General features: G+C 40.0%; 1 protein-coding gene across 3 annotated transcripts in view; it reads right to left on the bottom strand.

Annotated features, from left to right (window-relative positions):
- megf11.S (multiple EGF-like-domains 11 S homeolog) overlaps positions 1-14,395 on the bottom strand; it is a 219,190-nt gene that overhangs the window by 73,716 nt on the left and 131,079 nt on the right. For all 3 annotated transcript variants that reach the window (XM_041588193.1, XM_041588194.1, XM_018255246.2), the window contains exons 6-8: positions 6,101-6,347; positions 4,416-4,536; positions 2,907-3,043 (exon numbers count right to left, since the gene is read on the bottom strand). In XM_041588193.1, the coding sequence (XP_041444127.1) occupies positions 2,907-3,043; positions 4,416-4,536; positions 6,101-6,347 (505 nt within the window). The remainder of the gene's footprint in view (positions 1-2,906; positions 3,044-4,415; positions 4,537-6,100; positions 6,348-14,395) is intronic.

Raw genomic sequence — 14,395 nt, 5'->3', positions numbered from 1 at the left:
ATCTTTTTTCTGTTTTTTCTGGTTTTCTACAACCAGGTAGCCAACATGTAAGTGGTACAATGGAAATGCAATTGTGGGATTGCGTTTAAGTACAAATGATATGTTATAGATGGAAGAGTACTATGGTGATACTGAATATTGGACCAATGGATTTCATATACAGGATCTATACCCTATAACTACTGTATAAGCACAGTGAGCAGCATTGCAGATACTGACATGTGCATCAGATGGACAACAAAAGGTCAATCTAATGGCTATACCTGGGTTCTGCATGTGATTAGTTGCACTTACACTTGTCTGAATTCATAATATATCAAGTATAGTCGGTTGTGCAAACAGACTTTATTGCTAGCTATTGTTAGAGAAAGTTCTAAATGTACAGGCAGTTTTCTTCAGATATGTCCCACAAACAGTTCACAAGTAGTTAAACTATGAGGATACAGCAAGTGGAAATTAAATATCGACGACTCATACATAATTAGCTACCCTCTTCATCTAACAAACACGCGATTCTGCAAACTTGTCTAGTTAGAGATCAAACAGCGTAGCTTGCTAATGAATTTTATACAAACACCGATTAATGAACACAACAGATAATCACAGAAGGATGGGGCCATTCTCTTCCCACATCTCCAAGCATTCTCATAATTCACTCAGCACATTTTCTCTCGGAATCCTCTACTTACTCTGCTGCAACACTTTTAACAAGCACTACCCACCTTTCTTCACTTAACTTGCTTCTTTGAATTAATCCTATTTAAGAAGCATTTTACTGATGATTTTTGGGTTACATCATGTTGAGGCCTGATAGTCAACATCCTTGCTGTTAAACAGTTGCCAAAAAGGCTTTCAAGGGTTCTTGATGGGAGAGTGTCAGTGTGGACATTTACTCAGTATAAGCAGCTTTAGCTTGACAATCAATTCTATGCCATTGGTATAGAGAATGGTATTTTAATACTTTCAGTTGCAGAAGATGGAGCATTCTTCTATAGACTGTTTTATCGTTCAAATAATTCTACAATACCAGGGAATAATACAGCCTCCAGCATTGATTTGTACAAACGTAGTGGGTTACATAATGTTTATGCCAGGGGGATACATCCTTGCTTTGTTTAGTCATAGTTGAGTTGCCAAAAAGGCTTTCAAGGATCCCAAATAGCTAAACCACATCAGGGAGTGTTAGTGGGATACTAAACAGCAAATGCAGTTTTCTCTTGGCAACAAACTCTATGCCATTGGTATAAAGACTGGTATTGTATTGTATTGCTACAGATGGAACTTTTTTCATATGCTGTATAATTGTTTTTGGGAATAATACAGCCTGTGGCACTGATTCAGACAAGCTCAATGGGTTAAATAATATTGAGGCCAGGTGGCCAACATCCTTACTTGGTTTGAAGATTCTATGACACACAGGGCAATGGGAACATCTCATTTATAGTGCCAAATCAAAGTTAAACTGATCATACACCCCAACACTGGCTTATTGAGTAAGTCGTTTATTAATCTGTGTATGGGGACAAAACAGCAACCTACTGCTGAAATCACATAGCATAGCAATCCTGTAAAATTAGCCCGAGGGCCAAAGATTGAATCAGTCCAATTAGTCTAATAATTAATTGTGATTCCAGTAATATTTAAGCAGAATTCTGTGGCACTTCAAGCACCATAACTGGGTGCTTATTGCAAACAAAGATAAAATACTTTATTTTTTTTTTGTATTTCATTTAAATCAACAGGCACAGAAGGGAGCATTACTCCATTGCAGTTCCATTCCATTGCTGTAGCCACAACCAATCACAATTGTGTTCTGTAGTAGGGTATGGGGAAAAAAAGCAACAAATTAATGATAAGTAGTAGTGATGGGCGAATAAATTCGCTTGGAACGAATTTGCATGGAATTTCCAAGTTTAGCACCGGCGAATAAATTACCAAACCTCCAGCGAAAATTTGCCGGCGTCAAAAAAGACGATTTTTGAGTTTCACTAATTTTTCATGAAATGGAAGAAATTCATCCATCACTTATAAGTAACAATTGTTTTATTTCACATACACAAACACACACACGAGTGATCTACATTATATCACATTCTGAACAAGTAATTATTGATTATTTAAACCAGTAAGAACTAGAAAAAAACATACAGATTTTTGGCATAAAGCAAGCACCAAATTGTTTGTTCTGTGTTGCAGATCTAAAGATTCCCAAGTGTAATGTCTCCCTGGGAGAGTTATGAATGTAATAAACAGACTCTTATTGTATTACTCCCCGAGGCAGGAGATGGAGCATTCTTACATAGTCTGTATGAGTTCTACGATCCTAGGAATTAATACAGCCTCTGGCATTAGTTCAGACAAACTAAACACTGTAATGCATGGTATACAGAACAACCTTTAAGTGTGGCAATTGATTCACTGGTAACATCTAACCAGCGAAACTTTGTTGTTCGGCCTCACATAAGCATTGTGCACAAAGGGGGCGTAATGTGCACCAGAATACAAAGTACATCACAGTTATGTTTTTTTTTTTTATTTATTGAAATTGTATAAGAATTAGGGCCTCATGGGGTCCCTATTCCTCCTGGCCCCCCCTGCAGCCACAGGGTCTGCTTGCTCTGTAGTTACACCCCTGCTTCTGGACACTTTAAACCACCAGGAAGTAATGGCTCTGAAGCAGGCCATAAGGTACGGATATGTATAGTATAAATTGTAATTATAAGGCATGGAATTAGAGTAACTAATTAGAAGTAATAAGTAATGAGAAAGTATGGAAGGTGAAAACTATTATCATCTAAATGCCATATCCTGGAGAACTAGTAGAAATTTGGATTTGAACCCTTGAATAGCTTATGCAAAGCAATATTCTAACCACTAGATGGCTGTAGAGAAATGCAGAGATTTACCTCTCTCCAGTGTATCCTGCTGCACACTGGCACCTTCCACTCAGAGGATCACATTGGGCGCCATTGTGACATTGACACTCTTGACTGCAGTTCACCCCAAATCTCCCAGAGGAACATGGCTGGGCACACACTGTACCCTGCAACAGAGAAGGAAGTATAAAGAAGCTCCACATGGTGTACTAAAGTTCATATTTTAGAAAACAATTGGCAGGTTAGCTGACAATTTTGGTGCAAAATTCTGTGCTGATTACGGAGTAGCAGATTTATCAAAGAATGAAATTAGAGCTCACTGTAGGAAAACCCCTGTACTCTCTATTCATTCCTTCCTGTGTGATTTTTAGAGGCATTTTTATCAATGGGTGAAAGTTAAGAGCCATTTGATAAATAAACCTCTGAAAAAAAAATGAATAGAGGATGGAAGAGTTTTCCTTATGTCACAGATAAATCTGCCCCTAAATGTTGCACATAAGTTGTGCCAATGCTCCGCTGTGCACTATGCCTTGCATCTATTTCACATGTTTTAATAGGTATAAGGCGGAGCATTGAAGTCAGCCGCATAAGACTTGATGCAAATGCTTAACATACTGTATATCATTTTAACGCATGACTGGAGAATTAGGGGGTTATTTATCAAAGGTCGAATTTTAGAGTTATTGATTTTTTTTTAACCCTAATAAACTTGAATGTGCTCACAATTCGAATGGGGATTATATATGGAAAAACTCGAACGTCTAAAATTTGTTTGAATAGGAACGACCCGTAAAAATTAAAATCGAATCGAGTTTTCTTCTGAAAAAAACTTGAATGTCAGGAAGGCTTTTAACATCTTCAAATGGTTCAACAGACCTCTGCCATTGACTTCTACATGAAATCGGCAGGTTTTTAGGTGGTGAAGTATCGAATAAGAACTGTTTCCAGGGTCGAGGTGCGATAAATCTCACATTCGAATTATAATTCAAGTTGGTGGTTTTAAACTCAAAATTGTGAGTTTTGACCAAAGAAACAATTTGAAAATTTGAATTTACCATTCGAACCTTAGTAAATCTGCCCCTTCATGTAGACTTTTCCCTGACTTTTGGCCGCTGGCTGCTGCAAGGCATGTGGCTGATGCTCTTATTGTTCATGATGTGTTGGGATCACAGTGCAACAGATTACAGTTTGGGCTGTGAATGTCATGATGAGGGCTGACCTTTAGGGCAAAGACACACAAATCACCTCTTCTTTGGGCGACTAATCTCCCCGAACTTCCTTCCCGTCGGCTAGAATCTTAATCGCCGGCAGGATAGCACTCGGGGAACTCAAGGAAACTTCAGACGACTTCGGAAAACAAGGCGCTCCAAGTGCCATCCAGCCGTTGATTTCGATTCTAGCCAGCCAGAAGGGGAGATAAGTCACCTGAAGAAGAGGCGTGGGGTGACTAAATTTCCACGAATCTTCGTGTGTGTCTTTGCCCTTATAGTCAGTATTTGCTATACAAAGAATAAAATAAGCACTCGCAGAATTACTTACTGTCCATCCTGCAGGACATGAACAGTCTCCGGTCACATGGTGACAGACACCACCGTTCTGGCAAGGGCATCGTAGCTCACATAGTGCCCCATGACTCCCAGGTGGGCATAACTCCTCACAACTATTATAGATGGAAAAGGTCAATTGCAATTCTTCAGACATAAATGCTTTCTCCTCCAAAATTTACTTACATACAGCATCTTGGGGGGCTTTATTTCTTTATCAGTATCTGTGTGTTTTTCTAACTATCGCTAGGCTAATCTGATATGAAGATGTCATTGATTTTTATATTACATATATCTCTGTTTATTACCTGTAATGCTAACAACGTAGTCCTTCTGGCTTGCCCAAAAAGCAACAATGAAAACTATTTAATCAGATCAACTAGCTCGTCACAACTTGTGCCATGAGAGTTGGATTTACAGTAGAGGTCTAATTCGCCTATTTCTGAACTCTTTTTTTTAACCGCATGGGCAAAAATAAAAGATAAAATACATTTGATGTTAATAATAAAGCATTTGTAGAGTACTGCAAATTTGGTGTAATGGTTCAACTCAATCACATTCCAACTTCAACAAATAGATGCTATTTCCAAGAGCCCCTGTGAGCCTTCATGTAAGATCTAATGCTGTAAGTGAGCAGTTGTACAAAGTGCACTTGCATTATAGATATACAGGAGGCCAAAGGTTTCAGTACAAAATCATTTATATGGGTTTGGGTTTTAAAGAAATAAAGCAAAATTGGACCCCAATAAAATATGGAGGCTTAATCGCCACTTTTTGCCAGGGATAGTGCTTTTATGTTGATGCTTTAAAATGTTCCCTAAACTGAGTTTAGCTACAACACCTCAGACACTAGAAAGTGTAGAAGTGTGGGACAATAAAAAGGTGGGTAGTTACTGTATACAATTTTGGATAGTTACAGTGCTTGGATGGTTTGGGTTTGGTACAGTGAAGTACTCCTATTTCTACTACCCGACCCGAGTATAAGCCGAGGTACCTAATTTTACCTAGGAAAACTGGGAACCTGTATTGACTCGAGTATAAGCCTATACTACACTTTTACCTGTAGGTTCACATTTTGCTTTCCCGGCACAGCTCCCCACCCACTTCTCCTTCTAACCGGATCTCAGGAAAGGCATGCAGGGAGGATTGTGAAGTTTAAGGAGCTTCTCTCTACCTGCCTCTGGCCAGCTCTGAGGTTGGGGTTGGGTGTCTTTGCATAACAGTTCTGTCCTCCAACTCATTGGCTGTCAGTGCTGTCAATCATAAGTTGTGGAAAGCCAGGGTCGGTCTCTGTTATTCGAACTGTGCTGCATTTATCCTTTTCTTCCCTGCAGCCAGACACCCCCTCGCCAGTCTCAGTACTTTAATAACTTTAATAATTCCATTTTACTAAAAGCTGCTCTCCTTCTGCAGCTCCCCCCTTCCTCCCAGACAAGCAAGTGGAAAGAAAGCTCAGAAAAAAGCTCCCCCCCCCTGCAAGCAGCCTCCGTAGTTTCAGGTCTCCAGTGCCCATTTCTTAATACATTCATTTCCCTCTGTAACAACCCCTCCCTCGCAGACAGGCAGAGACTCGAGTATAAGCCGAGGTAGACTTTTCCAGCACATTTTCAGTGGCTTATACTCGGCTTATACTCAAGTATATACAGTAATTTCTTTCTTTAACAGTCTCTGGATACTCACAAAGCTCCTGTGTATCCGGGGGCACAGTGGCACTCGCCTGTCCTGTGGTCGCAAGTTGCCCCATTTTGACATTGGCATCTCAGTTGGCAGGCTTTTCCATAAGTACCAGGGTCACACCAGTCCTCACAGCGCCAACCTCTGTAGCCATCTGAGCAGACACAGGCACCAGTGATAGGGTTACACAGAGCCTCGTTTTGGCACTGACAACGATTACTGCAGTGTGGGCCCCAGTGTTCGCTGTCACATCCTGACAAAAATAATGCACACAACTAAATAGACAGAACACACATAAAATCAATATAATATTCCTGAACTAACAAATAAACAGAGTTATAAAGCACACTTATATAGTACATAGCACTAAGTTCTACTGACCCAGAATGTATATTGAAACCTCTGCCATTTCTATTCACACAGTCTATAGCAAAACTGTCCAAACCCAGACTAGACAGTTTTAGGGACACACAGGGGCAAATTCACCAACGGGAGATTTTTCTCCAGTGATCGCTTTGCCACACTCTGCAACACTTCTGCAGGCGCAAATTCATTAGCACTATGCTAATTCACTAAAATTTGATGTTGCGTCTCAGTAGCTGAACGCTGGCGAATTTTCGCTAGCGTTACTTCAGCACTGCAAGCATTCCATAGCGGTTTTTCACTAGCGTTCATTTCTGCCTAGCAAAACTTTGCTATTAATCTTGCGTTAGGTTAATTTGAATAGGGCGGGTACCCAAAAGTCGTATGAACGTCTTTAATAGTAATGTTCGTGCAAATGATTGAAATGGCCACTTTTTAAAATAAATATCCAATGAGCCACAATAAAGACAGAAGAGGTCCTCTAATGCCCTAGACATGAGCCCATCCTTATATAAAGGTGTCATGCCCTTTAAATTAGTTAGAAATACAGAAGTCTTTAATACTTTGGACTTTTGAAGGCAATCCCGCTTTAAAAAAAAAAAAAGAAAAGTCGCCGGGGTTTTTGACAAGAGTTTTTTTTTAATGAATTTCCAGCATACAGGATATGATGTCACTGACATAAGATTGAGGAAGATGTAGCTCCGTTTTAGCAGTTCGCCTGGTCTGATGTGGCCACTAAACTCTGGTGAAAGAGGTAACGTACAGTAAAACTCGGGCTTTACTGAATTTGCGGAGTAACGACCGTTTGCCAGAATGAAAAGTCGACTGGAAATAGAATTTCGAACAAACGCTACTGACGGTCTCGTTCACTATCGAATTGTCCTCTACGCCCGTTAGTGAATTGGTGATGTCCCTGCGGATGGGATTTCTGGAGAATTGACTCTAGCGTTGGCCACTTCACCCTTAAGTGAATTTGCCCCAATGTCTGTGAGATATATATAAGCAAAATGGAAAGCATTCTGACAGTTTATGTGTTTCACTATATTACGTGTTTTTTCATTGCATTTTGAGGGTAACCCAACCGTACAATTAATCCAAACTGATCAACCCTTTATCGGACACGTCTAAATACATCAACATGCGATACCCTCAGATATTTATCTTTACAAATGGCACCCATGGTGCAATGGTGCGCTGAGATCTTTGCATTCCTGCAACACTTGTTTTTTTTTTTTTGCCTTGTTTTATTTTTTAATGGAATTGTTGCAAGGATAAGTCCTGATGTGGGAATGCATAGATTTCAGCACAGCAGCAAATTTAAACATGTGATTTTTTTTCAAGGGGTAGGTTTGTTTTTCTATTTAAACTAGATTACATGCCCTACAAGATTTATTCATTATAAGTGACCATGCACACCTCTGCCATTACATACAAAAAAACTGTATTAAGTACAATATATTTTTATGAAGCAAAGCAGTTGTGAATCGTGCAGCAAATCAGTGTATCTAACAGCACCTTGCAGATCAGCAGTTAAAATTCTTTCAAAACTTACAACAAATGGTTTACGAAAAATAACTAGTTTTCAACTAAAACTTTAAAGTTCAAAACGTTCTGAGAACACACTCAAGGCTGAATAAAGCTGCCAATGTTTAGTAGAAGATCTGAGGCACGTGCTGTCTGCACCCTGTGGCACATCTTGAAGCTAAATACTGAGGAGTGTGTTGGTTTCTTTTCCTGCCAGCAGGAGACTGCTCTATGTTGTGATGCCTGCTAAAGTCACAGAAACTCAATTTAAGGACAAGGTATTGCTTGTGCCCCTGCCTATGATGACTTTTTTTAGGCATGTGTGTGACAATTGATTTCCTATTTTTAATTAATAATTCTAATTATGATGCGCTAAATATACCCGACAGCTGGGAGCAGATTAATCAGGGGTTATTGATCAGCTGCAGAGTTTGTGAAGTTATTGATGTTGTGTTCTGTGCAAGAGACAGTAGGTAAGAGAGTCAGGGAAACCAAGCATATCATCCAGCGCTGGCACACACAGGGTCTTTTCTGTGCCACATGCACGCACGCCAGATTCCTTTCTGTAGCAGTGGGAAAACCCGCAGTGTAATACGCATGCAGCACTGCTTGCAATGCAATATAATAACCTACCTGGGGACGTGTTGTCTCAGTCCCTGGCACTAGACAGGTTAGACTGCCTCCCCTGCCTTCCTGACGGTTAAAATGTAAATTGCCGGCGGGATGGCACTTGGAGCTTATTTGTCTTCCGAAGTCGCCCGAAGTTTCCTAGCCAGGCAATTTTGGAAAATGAATCGCTTCGAGTGCCATCCCGCCGGCGATTTACATTTTAATCGGCAGGAACGCAGGGGAGGCAGTTCGGGGAGATTAGTTGCCCCGAAGAAGGGGAGATTTGTCGCCGGACGACTAATCTCCCCGAATCTACCTATGTGCCCTGAACCTAACAGTGCAGGAACAAACAAACAGCACAGTGGGGGGCCTTACAAACAAACAGCACAGTGGGGGGCCTTATTTATCAAAATCTGAATTTTTCTGACTATTTAAATAAAAAAAGTCAGACCAAACTAGAATCCACTTATTTATTATTTATAAAAAAGCATGATTTCTTTGGATTTTTGCCTGACCAAGTCCAAAATAGTTGGATTTTCAGGCTAATTCCACCGAAGACCACAAATAGGATAGGGACCTCTCCCACTGACTTATATACAATCTCGGCAGGTCAGATTCTGACTTTTTCTCACTAAAAATTTGCAAATGGATTCAATAGTAAAAAAAAAGTCAAATTTTTACATTTTTGGCATTAGACTTTAATAAATAACGCCCTGTGTGTATTTTCTATTGTTAGATGCGATGCAGCCAACACAACACTGTGAAACTAAAATGATTTAGATAAGAGAGTGGGGTGCTAACTGGTTAAAGGCAGTTATTTGTAGAACATAATGCACACGAATAACAAAGTCCAAATACTCCGAAGGTCAAAAACAAATGTTCGATGCTCCAGGGGTTAAATGCAAATTATCCGACAACTCCAACAAATGTTCCACATGCGGTGCTGCCTCCTTAATCTGCTGGTCCCATGCAGGCAAAGTCTAAAAATAAACATAAAAGAAGGGGCGCGCTCATCGTGTAAAATTTTATCAGCACCTTTAATCAAAGAAAGATATATTGCACTTACAAACAGATTACGAAACAGATTTAACAGACTTTGTGGATGAACAATCATTTTCTGCATAAATTGTAAGTGCAATATATCTTTCTTTGATTAAAGGTGCTGATACAATGTAACTCAATGGGAGTGTGCGGCTGCGCCCCTTATTTATTTTTATTTGTAAAATAAAATAGTTGCTTTGTCAAAAGGCATCCCTTTTGGGGTTTTGTTTCTGTGTAGTTTCTTCTCATATATTCCAGCTGCAGCCAAACCCTATATTTAAATGCTGATTAAATTCAGCAGCAGCGACGTAACAAAGGGGGAGCCCCTGCAGATGTTGGGGTTACTTTACAGCACCAGACAATTAAAATAATTATTGATGCCAATGTTAGTAAAAGTGGAATGAGCAAGCACAGCCAGCGTTTTGGTTTGGCCGGAACAAAGCTAGAAATGAAAATACCATGTCCACTCTATAAAATCTGTATATTGTGTCATCATATTTAAAAACTATAGGGCTTATTTACAATTCCAATTTGTGCAGTCAGGCTAAAATTAATGTAATTGTTGCTTGTATTGACACAATTAAAGGTACATGCATCCAAACACCATACTTGCACTTATTTGTATATGTGCCAATTGCTAATATGCCCTGGCATTCTACGCTGATAAACCATGCTCAAGTGTACCTATTCAAGAAGTTGTGTATCACCCCAAAATTGTGTCTATGCACCAGAATGGGGGACCTAATACCCATACACAGTGCCCTACACAATTATAGAGAATTGGGAGGGAGGGGGAAATGTGGCAAATGCAATGATGTCTTAAGAGTGCTGAATGGAATCTGAATGTAATTGACTGTTTTAGGCATATTAGTAAACCAGAGAATAACTAGAAAAGTCTTGCCAGAGGAAAATTATACTAACTTAAAGGAGAAATAAAACCCCTACCTACTAACCTAGGTAGTCCACCCCCCCCCCCTGCATAGATAGTTACCCCTGAAATTGCCCCTAAGAGTTTGTTCACGTATCGTGCAGAGTAAGCACAGCGGAGCTCTTGGGTGCCATCTTCTGAATCTCCGGTCTTCTTTGTGTCCTCTTCCTTCCCTTTGGCAGCTACTTTTGGCCCATGCGCTGTTGCTACAAATTGGAAGACTGCTCCAACTCTGCATAAACTAATACGTCGCTCACTTACAGAAGAAGACCAGAGATCCAGAAGGTGGTGCCCATGAGCTCCACTGCGCATACTGATACGTATTCAGGGGGAATTAAGTATGTTGGGGGAAGCAGGGAGGGGGGACTACCTAGGGTAGTAGGTAGGGGCTTTTCTTATTGGGGGGTTCAGCTCTCCTTTAAGTAAATTATCTTTTGTTTGGTATAGATTTGCAATGCTCTATTGGTTACATTACCCTGTGCATTGCAGGTCACTATCGGACCCCTTATACAGACTCAGGGTCCCCCTGATATGTGGGGGGTCTGCTTCCTCTGTAGTTACACTACTGATTATGATAATCATTTGTTGTGGAAGTTTATCTGCAACATTAGCCAGGGTGAGCTTATTTGCTGCAGCCTTTAAGGGTCAGGGAGTTTTGTTCAACATGAGTTTAAAGAATACTGTATGTTTGTGTTGAACATGCCATTTTATCCAAATAATCAACATTTTTAAAACTGATTACTTTTTTCCTCTGTAGTAATAAAACAGTACCTTGCACTTGATCCAAACTAAGATATAATGAATCCTTATTAGAAGCAAAACCAGCCTATTGGGTTTATTTACTATTTACATGATTTTCTAGTAGACTTAAGATATAAATATCCAAATTATGGAAATATCCATTAACTAGAAAACCCCAGGTTCTTAGCATTCTGGATAACAGGTCCAATACATGTATTTATAAAAGATACGAGTAATATATAATGAGTTTTGTAACCACAGCACCACCTGATGAAAAAAGAAAGAGAAAGATTTTGACATTGAGAGACATGAAAAAATTATGTTTCTGCTGACTTTCCTAAAGAGAACAACATAAAAACAGTTCAAACAGAGTCAGTCTTTTGCACACTGTACAGTCCACTTGCACACTGTACAGCTTTGTGCCATTGTTGCAAGTGGGCCCCGATGGTGACCTTATAGGTGACGTTGCATGGCCAACCTTCCCGCCACCCCTCAGTAGTTAGCCAGTATACATTTCTTATTACATGTTCTCCTGACAAGATCACAAGATCAAAACTGACCAGACATGATCACTGTTGTTTCAAAATTCAAAACTTTTTCTGTTTTTCCCCTTAATCTCCAAAAAAACATGATACACAGGCTCACAGATATTTTCTTTCTGTATTATAGTAGTAGCTGATCTGCAGCCTTTATAGCGCCATGCTCTCTGTCTGTATACTAAGCCAGGTCTGAAACACTTTTTCTTTGCAAAGAATTCCAAGGAACTCCACAATTAATCCATAAGGCTAGAGGGACACACAAAAAATAATAAAATATATGAGATATGAGGTGGGTCTCAGGGTCAACCCTGTGTCAAAGAAGATGCTACCTAGTGAGTGCCTTTTGTGTTAGGATGCTTTAAAAATTGATAATGAAGAAAAACTGCCCTGTACACACCCTGGCCTCCGTTCTTTAACCTTGGTGCTACGGTCATTGGGGAGATGGCATTCCCCAGTGTACCATAGAAGGCAGAGAATTTCTGGCACATAAGGTTATTGCAATGGGGACAAGCCCCTTGACTTTTTTATGCTGAGAACACATGAAGCTTTGGAGATTGACGAAGGGGCACCCCCCAAAACGTTGGGTGTTCTTGGCATAACAAAGGGGCTTGTTCCCCATTGCAATAACCTTGTGTGCTAAAAATGATCCGCCTTCTATTAACGCTTATTGATAATAAATTTCTGTATGCACTAACTTTAACACCTCATTGTATCTTTTATATTATAATAATTGGCAAATTTCAATGTAGTTTACAGTAGAGGCCAGTTCTTTTTTTTTTTTAACTGGCACTTTTAGGATTTTTCCTGTGGTCAGGCCAAATCCTCACTCCGTCCTGGTAGTGGATGGGTTACATTTCCTGCAGAATTTTTGTTCTTGGCACATGATTCTCTTGTTCCTACAGCTTCTGGTTCCAAGGTTTGTGCCCAGAGAGTCTGCTAATTAATTATGTATAACTTGTTGGCCAGATCTAATGAGTAAGCAGCGAGAAGGCAGGGTCCGTGTATCAGTAGAAATGAGAGAGAGACATTGTGCGTTAGGAGTGAGCCTCTCGTGGGGCCCTCTCTGTGCACTGCTGCACCCCCCTCTCTGCAATGCAAGTCTGCAAAGCAATATAATAACATGTAAATTGGTATGGTGCAAAAAAGGGATTTAACTGCTTCTCTCCTGTTCAGTGGGAGCAAAGTATGAGTTAAATATTATGCTGTTGTACTGCTGGACTATTGGTAGTGACAGCAAAAGTTAAGACACAAGCACAAATTTACCATAATAGATTCTGGCCACCTGAAACAACAAGATTAATTATTCGAAAAAAATTCATGATGAAGAGAAAACCCATTCAAGGCACCGCAGATCACTGTCAAAAGAACCAGGAACAAGGACTTGGAAGAAGGGGCCTTCATTAAATAAACATGATAATACAAGAACCTCATTACAATAACTTCCTAGAATTAATTTATGACTGCAAGTGCAAAGTCCAAACTGTGTGCATTAAAATACTACTGGCAAAGGTACACGTACCTGTGTTTATACATGCTGATATATACTTGAGCCTTGAACTAAAATAATGGTTGCACCTTCTTAGCTGCATAAGGATGAAGGTGCTGAGTACAAGTTGCAGGGATGCAAGGGAGCACTAGAATGAACACCTGCCTTGGGTGTTGTACAGTATCTTCATCATCATCTCCACAGTGACACCAGCAAAAAGCAATGCCCCGCAAATGATTGTCTATATTGATAAACCCCACATAAGTTGCAACACATGCTAATTTGAATATGCCCGTAACTAGACCACAATTAAGTGAGGGATTGCTGCATTGTAGGTAAAAAAAAAACATACACCACAATTTTAGCATTGCACATTACACAAGTTTATAAAGTGAGCCTACAGTAAAAAAAAAACCCATCACTGACGTATAAGAGAGATATTTTTAACTTAAAGTAGTCATCATTCCACTTGTAAATACTTATATAAAACATTATAAGCCTTTATCATTGTCACCTCATTTAACGTCTACAGATGCCTTCCAGGAGTGACTAATCCACCATACGTGTCAGTGATGAAACATATAAGAAAACACCACAACAGTGTCAGACTAGGACACCAGGGGTCCCATCAAAAAAACCTAGACCCGGGGCCCACCAAAAAAAACCTTAGATCAGGGGCCCACCGAAACCTTAGACCAGGGGCCCACTCTCAGAGTTATTATTCTTCCTCTCCTCACTCAACCTCTATTCTCCTAGTCTCTTTTCTTTACATACTATAATCTATTATTCCATCTATTTAGCCTCTTTGCTCTCATAGAAATAGGGAATGGCCATGCAATAGGCCAATTGTTTAGCTGCACGAGGAGCCAATGACACCTGGGCCCACCCAAAATGTGCTGAAAAAGTTTACCTCGGCTTATACTCGAGTCGGCATAGAACAGGCATGTCCAAAATGTGAAACAGAAACATCAGATCTACTCACAAAATAGATTCTTGAATGTCGGCTTATCACAGCAGTTGGTATCATAATGGTGCAGGGGAGAACCGGTTTTCTTAAATGTCTGGAAAAG

Source organism: Xenopus laevis, chromosome 3S (genome assembly GCF_017654675.1).
Source record: "Xenopus laevis strain J_2021 chromosome 3S, Xenopus_laevis_v10.1, whole genome shotgun sequence".
NCBI classification, from domain to species: domain Eukaryota; kingdom Metazoa; phylum Chordata; class Amphibia; order Anura; family Pipidae; genus Xenopus; species Xenopus laevis.
Note: the sequence above shows the minus strand (reverse complement) of the source record. Positions and strands in the feature narration are given on the sequence as shown.